Genomic DNA, 13,268 nt, shown 5'->3' with positions numbered 1-13,268 from the left:
CAAGTCCAGGGCCCCGGGCCCCGCGAGGGCCCAGCAGGCCCCGCGGGGTGGGCTGCAAGACCTCCACCGCGACACGTCCCGCACACACTGCCCTCCCCGCCTGCCTGCCCTCTCCCCGCCCGCCCCCAGTCCCAGACTGACCCTGGGGCTGCGCCCCGCAGGACCCCGATGAGAGCGCCCGCATCTCCAGCGCCTTCTTCCGCCTGTTCCGCGTCATGAGGCTGATCAAGCTGCTGAGCCGCGCGGAGGGCGTGCGCACGCTGCTCTGGACCTTTATCAAGTCCTTCCAGGTGTGCAATCCCGGCCACCCGGGACCCCACCCACCACGGTCCCCGCCCACCCGGGTCCCCGCCCACCACGGGTCCCCGCCCACTTTGGACCACACCCACAAATCGCACCCCAGGACCCTGCCCATCATGGAACCCGGTCCACCCAGGGACAACACCCACCCAGGGACCCTACTCACCCACAGGACCCCGCCCACCCACGGGACCCCCCCACCCATGGGACTGTCCACCCTGGAACCCTGCCCACCCACGGAAACCCCGTCCACCTATGGGATCTCACCCACCCAGGGGACCCCAGCCCACTTACGAGACCCTGCCCACTCATGGGACCCCACCCACCCACAGGACCCCGCCCACCCAGGGATAACACCCACCCAGGGACCCCGCCCACCCCGGGGAACCCGCCCACCAGGGGACCCTGCCCACCCGGGGGACCGCACCCATGGGGCCCCGCCCACCCACCAGACTGTATCCGCAGGGTTTGTGGGGACGTCCGGGCCACCCTGGGTGCGGCCCGTGGGCCTCGGGGCCCTGGTGAGCTAAGGGAGGGCCCCGAGCCGGGCGCATGGTGGAGCCCTGCACCCTGAGCCGCCGTCCTCACCCGCAGGCCCTGCCCTATGTGGCCCTGCTCATCGTCATGCTCTTCTTCATCTATGCGGTCATCGGCATGCAGGTGAGGGGCCAGAGGGGCCCCGGGAGGCCAGCCGGCCTGCAGCCTGGACCCTCACCCAGTCTGCCTCCTGCATCCTGGCAGCCCAGGGCTTGGCCACAGCCCCAGAGGAGGAGGTGGTTCCCAGACGGGCCAGCATCAGTCAGGAGGAGGCAGCCCAGGGGAAGTTTGTGGGCAGATGGACAAGGCCGGAGCTGCCCTCCAAGGCCCCTGTTGGAGGCTCTGGTGGTCTCGGCTACCCTCTCCTGGAGCACCCTGCTCCCTGCATTGAGACTCTAAGTCAGCTCTTGGTTAGGAACACTGTACCCCCTCCCAGATTTATTTGGCTTGAGGGGAAAAACTTCACCAACCTTGGAAACACAAGTGAGCCTTGAACAAGGCAGGTTTGAACTTTGGGTGTCCATGTATCCATGCATTTTTCAGGGAACATGTACTAGGGCTCCATGGGATTCATGGTTGGTTGAATCCATGGATGTGGAACCGTGGATACAGCGCAGGGGGCTGACTGTAGACTTACACCCTGGCGTTGCTCAGGGGTCAGCTGCAGCCCGGTTTGTGTGACCTGAGGTGGAGGGTATTGGGGGAGCTGGGGACAGTGGGAGACCTGTCCAGGTCCACAGTCCAGCCCTTCGTGGCCTGCAGATGTTCGGGAAGATCGCCTTGGTGGACGGGACCCAGATCAACCGCAACAACAACTTCCAGACCTTCCCCCAGGCGGTGCTGCTGCTCTTCAGGCAGGAGGCCCCCTCCCCGCTGCCCGCTCCCCCAGTCCATGGGAGGCCAGCTGGCTTCCTACACCTGGGCCCTGCGCTCACTCAGAAGGGCCAAGGCTTTGCTGTCCTTCTCGATGTTCACCCTGGAAAGCCCACGCCCCCGTTTTAGTCACTCCAGGACGAGCACTCCATGGTGCTCTGGGGTCCTGCATGTCCCCCACCCTCATTGCACCAAGGTGGGAGGCAGAGGTCCAGGGTTAGGAGGGTGAGGCCCTGACGACCTCTGACCCCATGTTCCGGGGTCAGCTCTCTTGCTGCCCCACTGATGACGTGAGTCCTGGACTGATTTTGCACCTCCGTCCAGAAGCCCCCTTTCTGTTTAGCCCCTGCCCGGGGCACCCCACGTGGGGTAGAGCAGGGGAGCCTCAGTGCAGAGGGGCGGCCCGGGGACCCCAGGTCCCGAGGGGCGCCAACCTGCTCCCAAACGTCCTGCTCGCTTGGGGCTGGCGGCTCCCTCCCCCGGGGCCCAGAGTGAGAGGCGCGGGGACCTGTGCCTTCCAGGTGCGCCACGGGCGAGGCGTGGCAGGAGATCCTGCTGGCCTGCAGCTATGGCCAGCTCTGTGACCCCGAGTCGGACTACGCCCCCGGCGAGGAGCACACCTGCGGCACGGACTTCGCCTACTATTACTTCCTCAGCTTCTACATGCTGTGCGCCTTCCTGGTGAGGGCCCGGAGGCAGGCGGGACGCGCCGAGCCCGGGGGGAGCCCCACGCCCCGCCCCGGCCGCCTCTGCCCCTCCAGGGACGCAGCTCAGGGACACAGGAGACAGACGGGGCTCCGGCTGGCGTCCCTGCTGTGGTCAGTCAGGGTGTGGCTTCTTTTCCTAGGTGTGATTCTCAGGCTCCAGAGGAGTTGTTCAAAGGTTTTACCTTTTTGTTGTTGTCATTAGCAATTAGTAATCAAAAAATCAAAAGAATTTACTGAGACTCTGCACTAAAACAGAGGCTTCTATTTTACTTCCTAAAATAGAGAGCAAAGCCATCTGCCCCTCTCTCTTCCCTTGGAAGAGAAGCTTGCCGTCCCTGAGAGGTTGAGTCTGGAGGCAGAGCCATGGCGGGGGCCTGGAGCAGAGCACAGACGGCTTTGCGGCTTCAGGGCGCCGTCTCCCACACGGGCGGCAGAGCGCCCCACAGCCCCGGGCCCTCGCTTGTTTTCTTTCCTATGTTTATTAAAACAGTTTGAGCATCTCACGTTCCCTGAGCTCAGGGCAGAGGACAGAAACGTGAACGTGAATAGGACACTGTCCTGGCCCTGAAGACACCCCCGGGTGCCAGGGGTCCATGTGCAACAAAGCTTGCCTTTCAGAGGCACACCCAGTGATACAGAACAGGCGAGAACAGCACAGGGGCAGTGTCCGGGGGGACCAGCGTCCCTCGGGGGTGAAGGCGAGAGGCTGAGGTTGGGACGTAAAGCATGAGTCCTGGAGCCCTGGCAGAGGGCGGTGACGGGCTGCTCGTGTGCGGACGCGATTGCCAGAAGGGCGGGGAGACAGGGCCCCCGGAGAAGCTATGGGCCCAGGCCCCGTGGACACCCCAGGCCCCGTGGACACCCCCAGGCCCCGTGGACACCCCCAAACCCCGTGGACATCCCCAGGCCCCGTGAACACCCGCAGGCCCTGTGGACACCTCCAGGCCCCGTGGACACCCACAGGCCCCGTTGACACCCCCAGGCCCCGTGGACACCCCAGGCCCCGTGGACACCCCCAAACGCCGTGGACACCCCCAGGCCCCGTGGACACCCGCAGGCCCCATGGACACCCCCAGGCCCCGTGGACACCCCCAAACCCCGTGGACATCCCCAGGCCCCGTGGACACCCGCAGGCCCCGTGGACACCCCCAAACCCCGTGGACACCCCCAGGCCCCGTGGACACCCCCAAACCCCGTGGACACCCCCAGGCCCCGTGGACACCCCCAGGCCCCGTGGACACCCCAGGCCCTGTGGACACCCGCAGCCCATCACTGTGCCACCTGCCTTTCCGTGCAGGGACCCCTCTGCTCTCCTCCCACAGATCATCAACCTCTTCGTGGCCGTCATCATGGACAACTTTGACTACCTCACGCGGGACTGGTCCATCCTGGGCCCTCATCACCTGGACGAGTTCAAGGCCATCTGGGCGGAGTACGACCCGGAGGCTACGTGAGTCCAGGCTGCCGGCCCGGGGCTGGACCGTCCCTCCACCAACTCCTCAGATTCTAGAGGGAGAGTTAGGTCCCCCTCCCAGCCTGGCGTCTGACAGCGAGCCACCCTCCAGTCCAACAGGAGGGAGCGGGCTTTCCCTCCCTTTGCTACCCAAGGGCCCAGAGCAGAGAAGTGGAGTCTCTCTGGGTTAGGAGGGAACCCACCACCCCCGGGGCAGAAGCCCCCTGCTCTTCACTGGGAGATGGTCGTCCAGCTTCGCTTGGACACTTCTAGGAGCAGAGAGCTCACTACCTCCCCAGGCATTCTAGGCCCCACTGCTCAGGATGTGGGCACCGGGCAAGCAGCTGAGCTTGAGGAGAGTTCAGGCCCCAGCCTCGCCCAACACTGACCGGACCAGGGTCTGTGCTGGGGTAACCTGGCCTCCGGGCCTTGAGTGCACTTGAACTCTGGGGAGGCTGGCTGCCTTACGCTCTTGCCAAGAAGGCCGCCTGCTCACGGGTGATGACTTCCCAGGTGCCAGGTGCCGTGCCAACCGGGACGCGTTCGTTAGCCTGTGACTGCACTGCCGTCCCCACCCGTCTCTGCGAGTGGGCTTTACCCTCCCCTGATCCACACCCTCTGCTTCTGTTAATACAACCCACGAGCCCCCAAACAGCTTGACTAAAGCCCAAGGAAGGCTCCCCCGTGGGAAAAATGAGGTCTGGATCCCAGCCCTGGAGATCCCGTATCTGAAGGGACACTGGCCTCTTCTCACCTGCTGCCCCCCCAACCCCCGCCAACAGAGAGCCCATTCTGTGTGCTGGGCAGTGGTGAATTAGAACATTGTTCCTGCTTCAGAAAGGAAACAGTTTCCGCTGCCCACACAGGGCTGGAAGGCAGGAGGCGTCCCGGTCTCCTGGCTCCCTCCCCAGGGCCCTTCTCCAAGCAGGGAGGGAGGTCCTGGGCTGCACGCTGCACAGGTCTGGTGTCCCCCTGCAGGGGCAGAATCAAGCACCTGGACGTCGTGACCCTGCTGAGGAGGATCCAGCCCCCGCTGGGCTTCGGGAAGTTCTGCCCCCACCGGGTAGCATGTAAGGTAACCAGCGCTGCCGGCGAGGGGTGGGCACCCCCTCCCACCTCCACCGACCCCCACCCCGGGCAGGAGGAGGAGGCAGGGGCCCTGGGGCGGGGCGAGTGGGTGAGTCACTTTAGAGCAGCTGTCCCCTGGGTGCCCACATCACTGCCTGGGACCTAAATCTCAGCAGCGTCCCCAGCTCACATTTTACCCCCTCAGGGAAGGGACGGTGGCCACCCCGCACCCCAGCCCCTCCCCTCATGCTCAGCCTCCCCCAGCCCCGCCCCCTCCCCATGGTCAGTCTCCCCAAGCCCCGCCCCATGGTCAGTCTCCTCCAGCCCCATCCCCCCGCTCATGGTCAGTCTCCCCCGTCCCTGTCCCCACCCTCACGGTCAGCCTCCCCCAGACCCCTCTTCATGGTCAGTCTCCCCCAGCCCCGCCCCTCCCCCATGGTCGGCCTCCCCCAGCCCCGCCCCCTCCCCCATGGTCAGTCTCCCCCAGCCCCGCCCCTCCCCCATGGTCGGCCTCCCCCATCCCCGCCCCCTCCCCCATGGTCAGTCTCCCCCAGCCCCGCCCCTCCCCCATGGTCGGCCTCCCCCATCCCCGCCCCCTCCCCCATGGTCAGTCTCCCCCAGCCCCGCCCCCCGCCCCCTCCCGGCGAGGACCAGCACCTGCCCGGTGGCCCCGCCCGCAGTGAGCCCCCCTCTCGCACAGCGGCTGGTGGGCATGAACATGCCCCTCAACAGCGACGGCACGGTCACCTTCAACGCCACGCTCTTCGCCCTGGTGCGCACGGCGCTGAAGATCAAGACGGAAGGTGTGGGCGGCCCCTCCCCGGGAGCCAGGCTTTCCCGCAGGTCCCGCCAGGCCCTCTGAGCTGAAGGTCGGGCTCGGGGGTCTTGGGGAGAAGCAAAGGGCGGACCCCGGCCGAGGCCACGTTGGGCTCAGCGGGCGCCCCCGGGTTCTGTAGGGCAGAGTCCCCCAGCCTCGGTCCTCACACGGCCAGCTCTGACGGGGGTGGGGCGGGAGGCGTGGGCCCCGGGGGGGGCGTCAGACCGGAGGACAGCCGGGGTGGGGGGGTGGGGGTGGCAGCGGCAGGGAAGGCTTCCTCGGGAGGGCAAGGAGAGCGGGGCCGGGGTCAGGGAGGGGCCGAGGCCGAGCACCTGGAGGGCTGCCTGGAGGAGGCAGAACAGACCAAGTGTGCAGGGGATTGATGACTGTCCTGGGACGGCAGGGAGGACGGGAGGGGACAGCCTCTGCAGTCGGCCACTCTAGGTGCTGGAAGCCAAGGCCTGGGGCAAATGTGACCTGAGGCTGGGCTGCCCAGGGGCACAGCAATCGTCCCCCCCTCCCCCAGCAAAGTCTGTGCCCAGGGCAGCCGCCGCCACAGGGGAAAGCCAGCCACCGTCTGCTGAGCGAGAGGTGGCCCTGTCGAGTGCGCTGACCCGGCCTGTCCACTGCCCAGGTAACTTCGAGCAGGCCAACGAGGAGCTGCGGGCCATCATCAAGAAGGTCTGGAAGAGAACCAGCATGAAGCTCCTGGACCAGGTCATCCCTCCCATAGGAGGTGGGCGCGCGGGGGCCCAGAGGCAGCCCTGCCTGCATGGGGAGCCCGGGGTGTCAGGGTGCAGCCCGGCCCTCTGTAGCCTTGGGCGGACCCTGTGTGCTCAGTCCAGTGAGAGGAGGGGAGCTGGGGGCCAGTCCCAGCTTGGCCCCACGCAGACCCCAGCCTCAGACGCCCGCCGGCCGCGGTCGGCCCCTCTGCAGATGACGAGGTGACGGTGGGGAAGTTCTACGCCACGTTCCTCATCCAGGAGCACTTCCGGAAGTTCATGAGGCGCCAGGAGGAGTATTATGGGTACCGGCCCAAGAAGGACACCGTCCAGATCCAGGTAAGCCGGGGCCTCCGCTGCCAAGCTGGGCTCCGGGCTCCAGCTCCCTCTCTGCGTGTCTGGGGGCCGGCAGGGAAGGCAGGCAGGGCGGGAGGGGCCGGGACGCGTGGAGGTGAGATGATGGCTCTGGATGGAAGATGCTTCAAGCTCAAGGGAGGAACCCGGAGCCCTTCCGTCCCTGGGATGATATGACCCAGAGCCATGGTCCTACCCCCTGAACACAAGGGAGAGGTTGGGCTCGGTGACAGCCGTGGTCTCCAAAGAGGGCAGGTTTCCCAGGGGAGGGAAGGGCTTGAAATGACCCACTGGGTATGCAAATATATGTAGAATTTTGTGTTATCTTGCCCATGTTTCTTCTTACAATTTTTATTTTATTTATTTATTTTTTGGTTGCGCTGGGTCTTCACTGCTTCGCGGGCTCTCCTCTCGTTGTGGCGAGCAGGGGCTGCGCTTGGTTGCACGGACTTCTCACTGCAGTGGCTTCTCTTGGTGTGGAGCACAGGCTCTAGGGCACTCAGGATTAGGAGTTCCAGTGCGTGGGTTCAGTAGCTGTGGCTCCAAGGCTCCAGAGCACAGATTCACTGGTGGTGGTGCACGGGCGTAGCTGCTTCACGGCACGTGAGATCTTCCCAGACCAGGGGTCAAACCTGTGCCTCCTGCATTGGCAGGAGGGCTCTTGACCACAAACCACCAGGGAAGCCCTTGTCTGTTTTTAATTTCAATGTTTTAAGTATAGTGCACATAATGGATAAATTAAAAAAGCATCCACATAATTGGGCTGTGTGTTCAAAATTTTATTTCAATTTTTACTGTGAAACGATCTTAGAGTTTTAAAAGTTGCATGTGCAATATAAAAGTCTTTTTTTTTTCTGAACCATTTGAGAGTCATGCCCAGAGTTCCATCGGTCCCGAACAAGTCAGTGTCCATTTCCTGAAAACAAGGGCATGTTCCTCCGTAAGCCTCCTGCATACCCGTGATGCAGCCACCAAGATCAGGAAATGGATGTGTTTAGTCCCATGGAATCCTTAGGCCCCATGCACGTTTCACCAGTGGTCCCAATAACGTCCTTCACGGCAAAAGGATTGGACCTAGAATCACGTGTTGTGTTTAGCTGTGCAGTCTCTTTAGTCTTTAGCTCCTCAGTCTTTCCTTGATGCGACCTTGACACTGGGAAGATTCCAGCCAGGTTTGTGGGACGTTCCCTCGTGACAGGTCAAGGGCTTGCTTCCTGGACAGGAAAGTCCCAGCATGGATGCTGTGTTCTCTTTGCAGACTGTCAGGTGACACCAACCTTGATTTGTCCCATTGCTGATGAGATGAACTCTGATCAGCTCTCAGTGTGGCATTAATGACACTGCAATCCAAAGAAGTCATGTGTATGAAGATGGTGTGGAGTGAGAGGATTTCCCAGCCTGGAGACCTGGGCAGGGATGAAGTCCCCTTGAGGGCAAAAGAAGACAGCTTGAGAGCTTAGGGCTTGGATGATCCCAAAGCCTGGAGGAGGAGCCCCGGGGCATGAAAGAACGGGCCTGGGCCTTCAGGGAAGCCCCGGTTGCCAGTATTAGGAGAGAGTGAGGGAAGCAGTCTATCCTCCCCTCCTGGCCTGGAGTGCCCCTGAGTCCCTTCTCTGTCCCCAGGCTGGACTGAGGACCATCGAGGAAGAGGCAGCCCCCGAGATCCGCCGCACCATCTCGGGAGACCTGACGGCCGAGGAGGAGCTGGAGAGGGCCATGGTGGAGGCCGCGATGGAGGAAGGGATCTTCCGGGTGAGCGAGGCGGTGGCCCTTGGTGTGTGTGCTCCAGGACAGAGCCTGGGAGCCCCGCCACGCCCTCAGGGCTGAGGACGCCCGCTGCCCCACTGCCCGCGGCTCCTGGGACGCCCACCCAGTGACCCTCCTGCTTGAGGTGCCCCGTCCCTCCCCCTGTCCCCTCCCAACCTCCCCCTCCTCCCCCGCCTGAGCCCGAGGCAGCTCCACCCATCAGATGCCCACCCACCTCGCTGGAGGGTCTCTGAGGACCACCTTGCTGAAGCTTCTTGGGTTATTCATGGGAATGGGGCCCAGAGAGACCCTCTGATGTCCAGCGCCGCTCTCCAAGTGACTTTCGGAGGTGGGACTAGAGCCCTTCCTCCAGATGCCCGGCTCCAGGCTTCCCACTCCCCACATTCCTGTCCGAATATCTGGTACCCTACAGTTCTTAGTGGTGTCTAGTCTATTCCCCAAACTGAGGACACCCAGAGGGCACCAGTCCCTCCTGTGACCTCAGCCTGGCCCGCTCCCCTGGCCCGTCCCCAGCACGGGCCTGAGTCCAGGTGCTGGTCCCTCCACTCCCAGCCCCGGTCCCCGCTCTCAGTCCCCCCCCCTCTCCTCCTCACCCCAGAGGACCGGCGGCCTGTTTGGCCAGGTGGATAGCTTCCTGGAAAGGACCAACTCGTTGGCCCCGCACATGGCCAACCAGAGACCCCTCCAGTTTACTGAAATTGAGATGGAGGAGATGGAATCGCCCGTCTTCCTGGAGGACTTCCCTCAACGTCCGAGCACCCACCCCCTTGCTCGCGCCAACACCAACAATGCCAACGCCAACGTTGCCAGTGGCAACAGCAACCATGGCAACAGCCAGGCATTTCCCAGGTAGTGGCAGCAGCCAGCAGCCCGGGATGTAGGGGCTGGGGTGGGGCCAGGTAGACGTGGCTGGTGGGCTCCGGGCTTTTGAGGGGCACTCTCTGGGGTCCAGCCTTTGCCATGCTGCGAGAGACTGGCCTGGACGGCAGAGACGCGTATGGCCAGCAGGGGGCAGCCTCGGGTCGGCCTCAGTCAGCGCCCAGTGGCTTTTCTTCCATTGTCTTGGCTGGTCCAGAATACGACCCGCAAGGTTAGGAGAGGCACATCCTATGAAAACCTGATCAGTTACGGTTCTGTTGTTGGATCTGGGCTCCGGTGGTTCCCCTGTCGCCAGCCCCGGGCTGCGGACTGGATATAACCTGTGACTGAGAGCCAGGGATCGAGGGATGAGCAGAGAGGGCCTTGGCCCTCCACGCAGACCTTCTGTTCTAGACCTGAGGCCTAGGGCTGGGGTGTGCTTGGCCTGGAGAGTCTGGGTTCCTCACCCTCCATAACGGGTATGACAGGGCAGAGGTCAGGGGAAATGCCACTTCCCAGGCCAGGCTGCTTGCACCCCGTTCCAGCCAGAGAGCCCCTGAATTAAGTCCACACGCCTAGGAGGGTGCCTGCACTCCCACGCCTGCAGGGTCAGTGTGGTGTGGGGTGCTACGGACGTGCAGATCCGGGCCTGTACCCAGACCGTTCCAGTCTTGTCGGGGCTGTGCCATGGGGTACATCTGTGACCAAATGACCTCAGAGAGTACGTCCTGAGAAGACAGAGGGCCTGGGACCCAACTAGCTAGGGACACTGAGGGAGCTTCCAAAACCAAGGACTCGGGAGTCAAGGCCACTCCACAGCAACGGGCCCAGGCCCAAGGGGAGGCTGTGGGGCCCAGGAGGGCCGGGGTGGAGCAGCAGCAGCCCGCGGCTCACTGGCCCCACTCCCGTTTCAGCGTCCACTACGAAGGGGAGCTTGCAGAGGAGACAGAGACGCCTGCCACCAGAGGAGGACCCTTCGGCCGGCCCCAGGGGGCCCTGGGTCAGTCTCTCCTGTGCCCCTGAGGGGCTGGCCTTCTCCCAGCTGGGGGCAGCTCGTCACCCAGGCAGAGGAAGGGGCCACACAGGGGCCAGAGTGAAGGGGGGGGGGGGTGGTGTCTGCACTGTGAAAGGGCCCTCCCCGGGCACGCCCCTCCCCGGCCAGAGGAGAGCCCCTGGACGCACTGGCAGCTCAGCTCTGCCCTTCAGCAGCTGACCTGGCGGCTGCCCCGTGGGTCCTAGACTGCCGCGCGGGACAGGAGGGAACTGAGGAAGCTGCAGTTCACGGGGGACAAGGGTGCTCAGCACGTGTTCCGACCCTGACACACTTTCACACTCATGGACACCCACACACACCTCGCATGTTCACCCATGCATGCTCACACAAAGATCAGCTTGGCCAAAGCTGGTCAGGGTCTGGCCTTGATCCCCTCCCAAGCCCACAAGGACAGAGACCAGGGCAAATGGGGGTGGGGAGGTGCGGTGGGGGGGTGGTCCTGCCTGGCCCCGGGTAGGTGGACCTCTAGGACCCTGAGGGCCTCAGGGTGGGGCTGGCTGGCCGAGGGGAGCTCTGTGGACCCAAGGCCCCAAGGAGGACAGAGCCCTGAGCCCACTCTGCCAACAGGGCCCCACAGCAAGTCCCGAGTAGAGAGGCTGCAGGGACAGCAGCCCTGGAGAAGGATGCCCGGAGCCCAGGCCCCCGCCGCCTCCTGCCAGGTAACAGGCCAGAGACGACAGGAAGCAGGCTCCAGGCAGAGAGTGGGTAGCAGTGACTCAACAGCAGAAGGGATGGGACCCCCATCCTCTCCCGCCTGGGTCTTGGCTGGGGCTTCCCCATCCCCATGGGCTCCAGCCTCCCTGAGGGGTCTCTGCCTTGTTGCTTTCTGAACAGCTCATGGGAGAAGAGTCTCCGGTGCCTGAGGCGAGGAGCCCCACCCCAGGGTCCCTGCCCGGGGAGGCACCCCCCGGCAGCAGGATGGAGGACGGAACCCCCGGGGGCCCAGCTCCAGCCACCGCCCTGCTGATCCGCGAGGTGAGGGTGCTGCGTCCGGGGCAGCCCTGCCATGGCCTGGGGTGGAGGCGGGGGGGGGGGGGGGGCGCCTCGGGACCACCCACCCGGCCTGCCTTCCCTGCAGGCTCTGGTTCGAGGGGGCCTGGACAGCTTGGCGGTGGATGCTAACTTCGTCATGGCCACGGGCCAGGCGCTGGCGGAGGCCTGCCAGATGGAACCGCGGGAAGTGGAGGTGGCAGCTGCAGAGCTTCTGCAGGGACGCGAGGCCCCGGAGGGCGTTCCTGGTGCCCAGGGGTGGTCGGGCCTTGGGTCCTCCCTGGGCAGCATCGACCAGCGTGAGGGCTCCCAGGAGACCCTGATTCCCCGCAGGCCATGAGGGCCCCGGCATCAGCGTTGGCCCGGGCTGGCGAGAGTGAGGGTGGGGGAGCTGGAGTGGGAGGGTTAGCCCAACTCAGCAGCCTCGATGGACAGAGGATGGGCTGGGGGCGGGCAGGGGGGTCAGGAAACACATCCAAGGTCAGCGGGCAGAAGGTGAAGCCGCTCTGCTCACCAGCAAGCTGCGTGAGTGGACAGAGCTTCTGTATTGTTCAGAGGCCTGGTCAGTGCCGGCAGGACATTAAAGTCTCCAGGCCTGCGATAGGGCGCTGCCTCTGCTTGTCTCCTTCCGGGGGCCCCTGTATACCTCCCCCCACCCTGCTCCCACGGAGGGGCCTCCGGATGGTCCTCCTGCAGGGGCGGAGGGGCCGCTGAAGACAGCGTGGAGCTTCTGCCTGGCCAGGCCTCTCACAGCCGCCCTTCCCCGAAGCCTGACCGGAATCCACTGCCTGCCCGCCTCCCAGAGCCTCAGGGGGTCTGCCCCCGGGGGCGGGGGGGGGGGGGGGGGCGGGGGAGGCCCTGGCATCCACCTCCTCGCTCTGCCTGGTGGTGCTCGCCTGTCACATGCTCCCTTGCCGGCTTCCCGGTGACCTCCCCTAGGCCGCCCACCTCACACGCGAGGGCGTCCTCAGGGTTCTGGGTCCTCCCTCCTTCTTGCAGGGTCAGCCCCCTGTCTGGACATCACCTTCCTCACTTAGTGCCGAGCACCCCCGCCCCCACGGCCCGGCCCCGCCCCCATGCTCGTCCCCACCCTCGTGGCCCGGCCCCACCCCCACGGCCCCGCCCCGCCCCGTGGCCCCGCCCCGCCCCGTGGCCCGACCGCATCCCTGTGCTCGGCCCCGCCCCCGTGGCCCGGCCCGCCCCCGTGGCCTGGCCCCTACCCCACAGCTCGGCCCCGCCCCTGTGCTCGTCCCCACCCTCGTGGCCCGGCCCCACCCCCACGGCCCCGCCCCGCCCCGTGGCCCCGCCCCGCCCCGTGGCCCGACCGCATCCCTGTGCTCGGCCCCGCCCCCGTGGCCTGGCCCCTACCCCACAGCTCGGCCCCGCCCCTGTGCTCGTCCCCACCCTCGTGGCCCGGCCCCACCCCTACGGCCCCGCCCCGCCCCGTGGCCCCGCCCCGCCCCGTGGCCCGCCCCGCCCCCGTGACCCAGCCCCACCCCCGTGGCCCGCCCCGCCCCCATGCTCGTCCCCACCCTCGTGGCCCGGCCCCGCCCCCAAGGCCGCGCCCCGCCCCCGTGGCCCGGTCCATCTCGCCTAGACGCCGCCGGGTGTCTTGCTCCTCAGCTCCGAGGATGTCCTGCTTGAGCCGAAAGCCCGTCATGCCCAGAGCCGACCTCCTCATCCGTCCCTGCAGCCTGCGACCTGGGGCCCCACTCTGCTCAGACCTCGCGTCTGAGGCGGACCCTCCCCCGCCCTGCCCCATGGGCCC

The 13,268-nt window shown here is 65.5% G+C and overlaps 1 protein-coding gene across 1 annotated transcript in view; it reads left to right on the top strand.

Annotated features, from left to right (window-relative positions):
- The window catches only part of CACNA1S (calcium voltage-gated channel subunit alpha1 S), a 56,388-nt gene extending 44,548 nt beyond the window's left edge, over positions 1-11,840 (top strand). The window contains exons 30-44 of the mRNA XM_061159814.1: positions 162-290; positions 895-960; positions 1,600-1,691; positions 2,232-2,391; positions 3,740-3,867; positions 4,849-4,945; positions 5,639-5,741; positions 6,390-6,491; positions 6,692-6,816; positions 8,455-8,583; positions 9,197-9,447; positions 10,371-10,456; positions 11,078-11,169; positions 11,345-11,485; positions 11,589-11,840. Of these exons, the coding sequence (XP_061015797.1) occupies positions 162-290; positions 895-960; positions 1,600-1,691; positions 2,232-2,391; positions 3,740-3,867; positions 4,849-4,945; positions 5,639-5,741; positions 6,390-6,491; positions 6,692-6,816; positions 8,455-8,583; positions 9,197-9,447; positions 10,371-10,456; positions 11,078-11,169; positions 11,345-11,485; positions 11,589-11,840 (1,953 nt within the window). The remainder of the gene's footprint in view (positions 1-161; positions 291-894; positions 961-1,599; positions 1,692-2,231; positions 2,392-3,739; positions 3,868-4,848; positions 4,946-5,638; positions 5,742-6,389; positions 6,492-6,691; positions 6,817-8,454; positions 8,584-9,196; positions 9,448-10,370; positions 10,457-11,077; positions 11,170-11,344; positions 11,486-11,588) is intronic.
- Positions 11,841-13,268: the final 1,428 nt, after the last annotated feature.

Source organism: Dama dama, chromosome 14 (assembly GCF_033118175.1).
Source record: "Dama dama isolate Ldn47 chromosome 14, ASM3311817v1, whole genome shotgun sequence".
Classification (NCBI taxonomy): Eukaryota; Metazoa; Chordata; class Mammalia; order Artiodactyla; family Cervidae; genus Dama; species Dama dama.
Note: the sequence above shows the minus strand (reverse complement) of the source record. Positions and strands in the feature narration are given on the sequence as shown.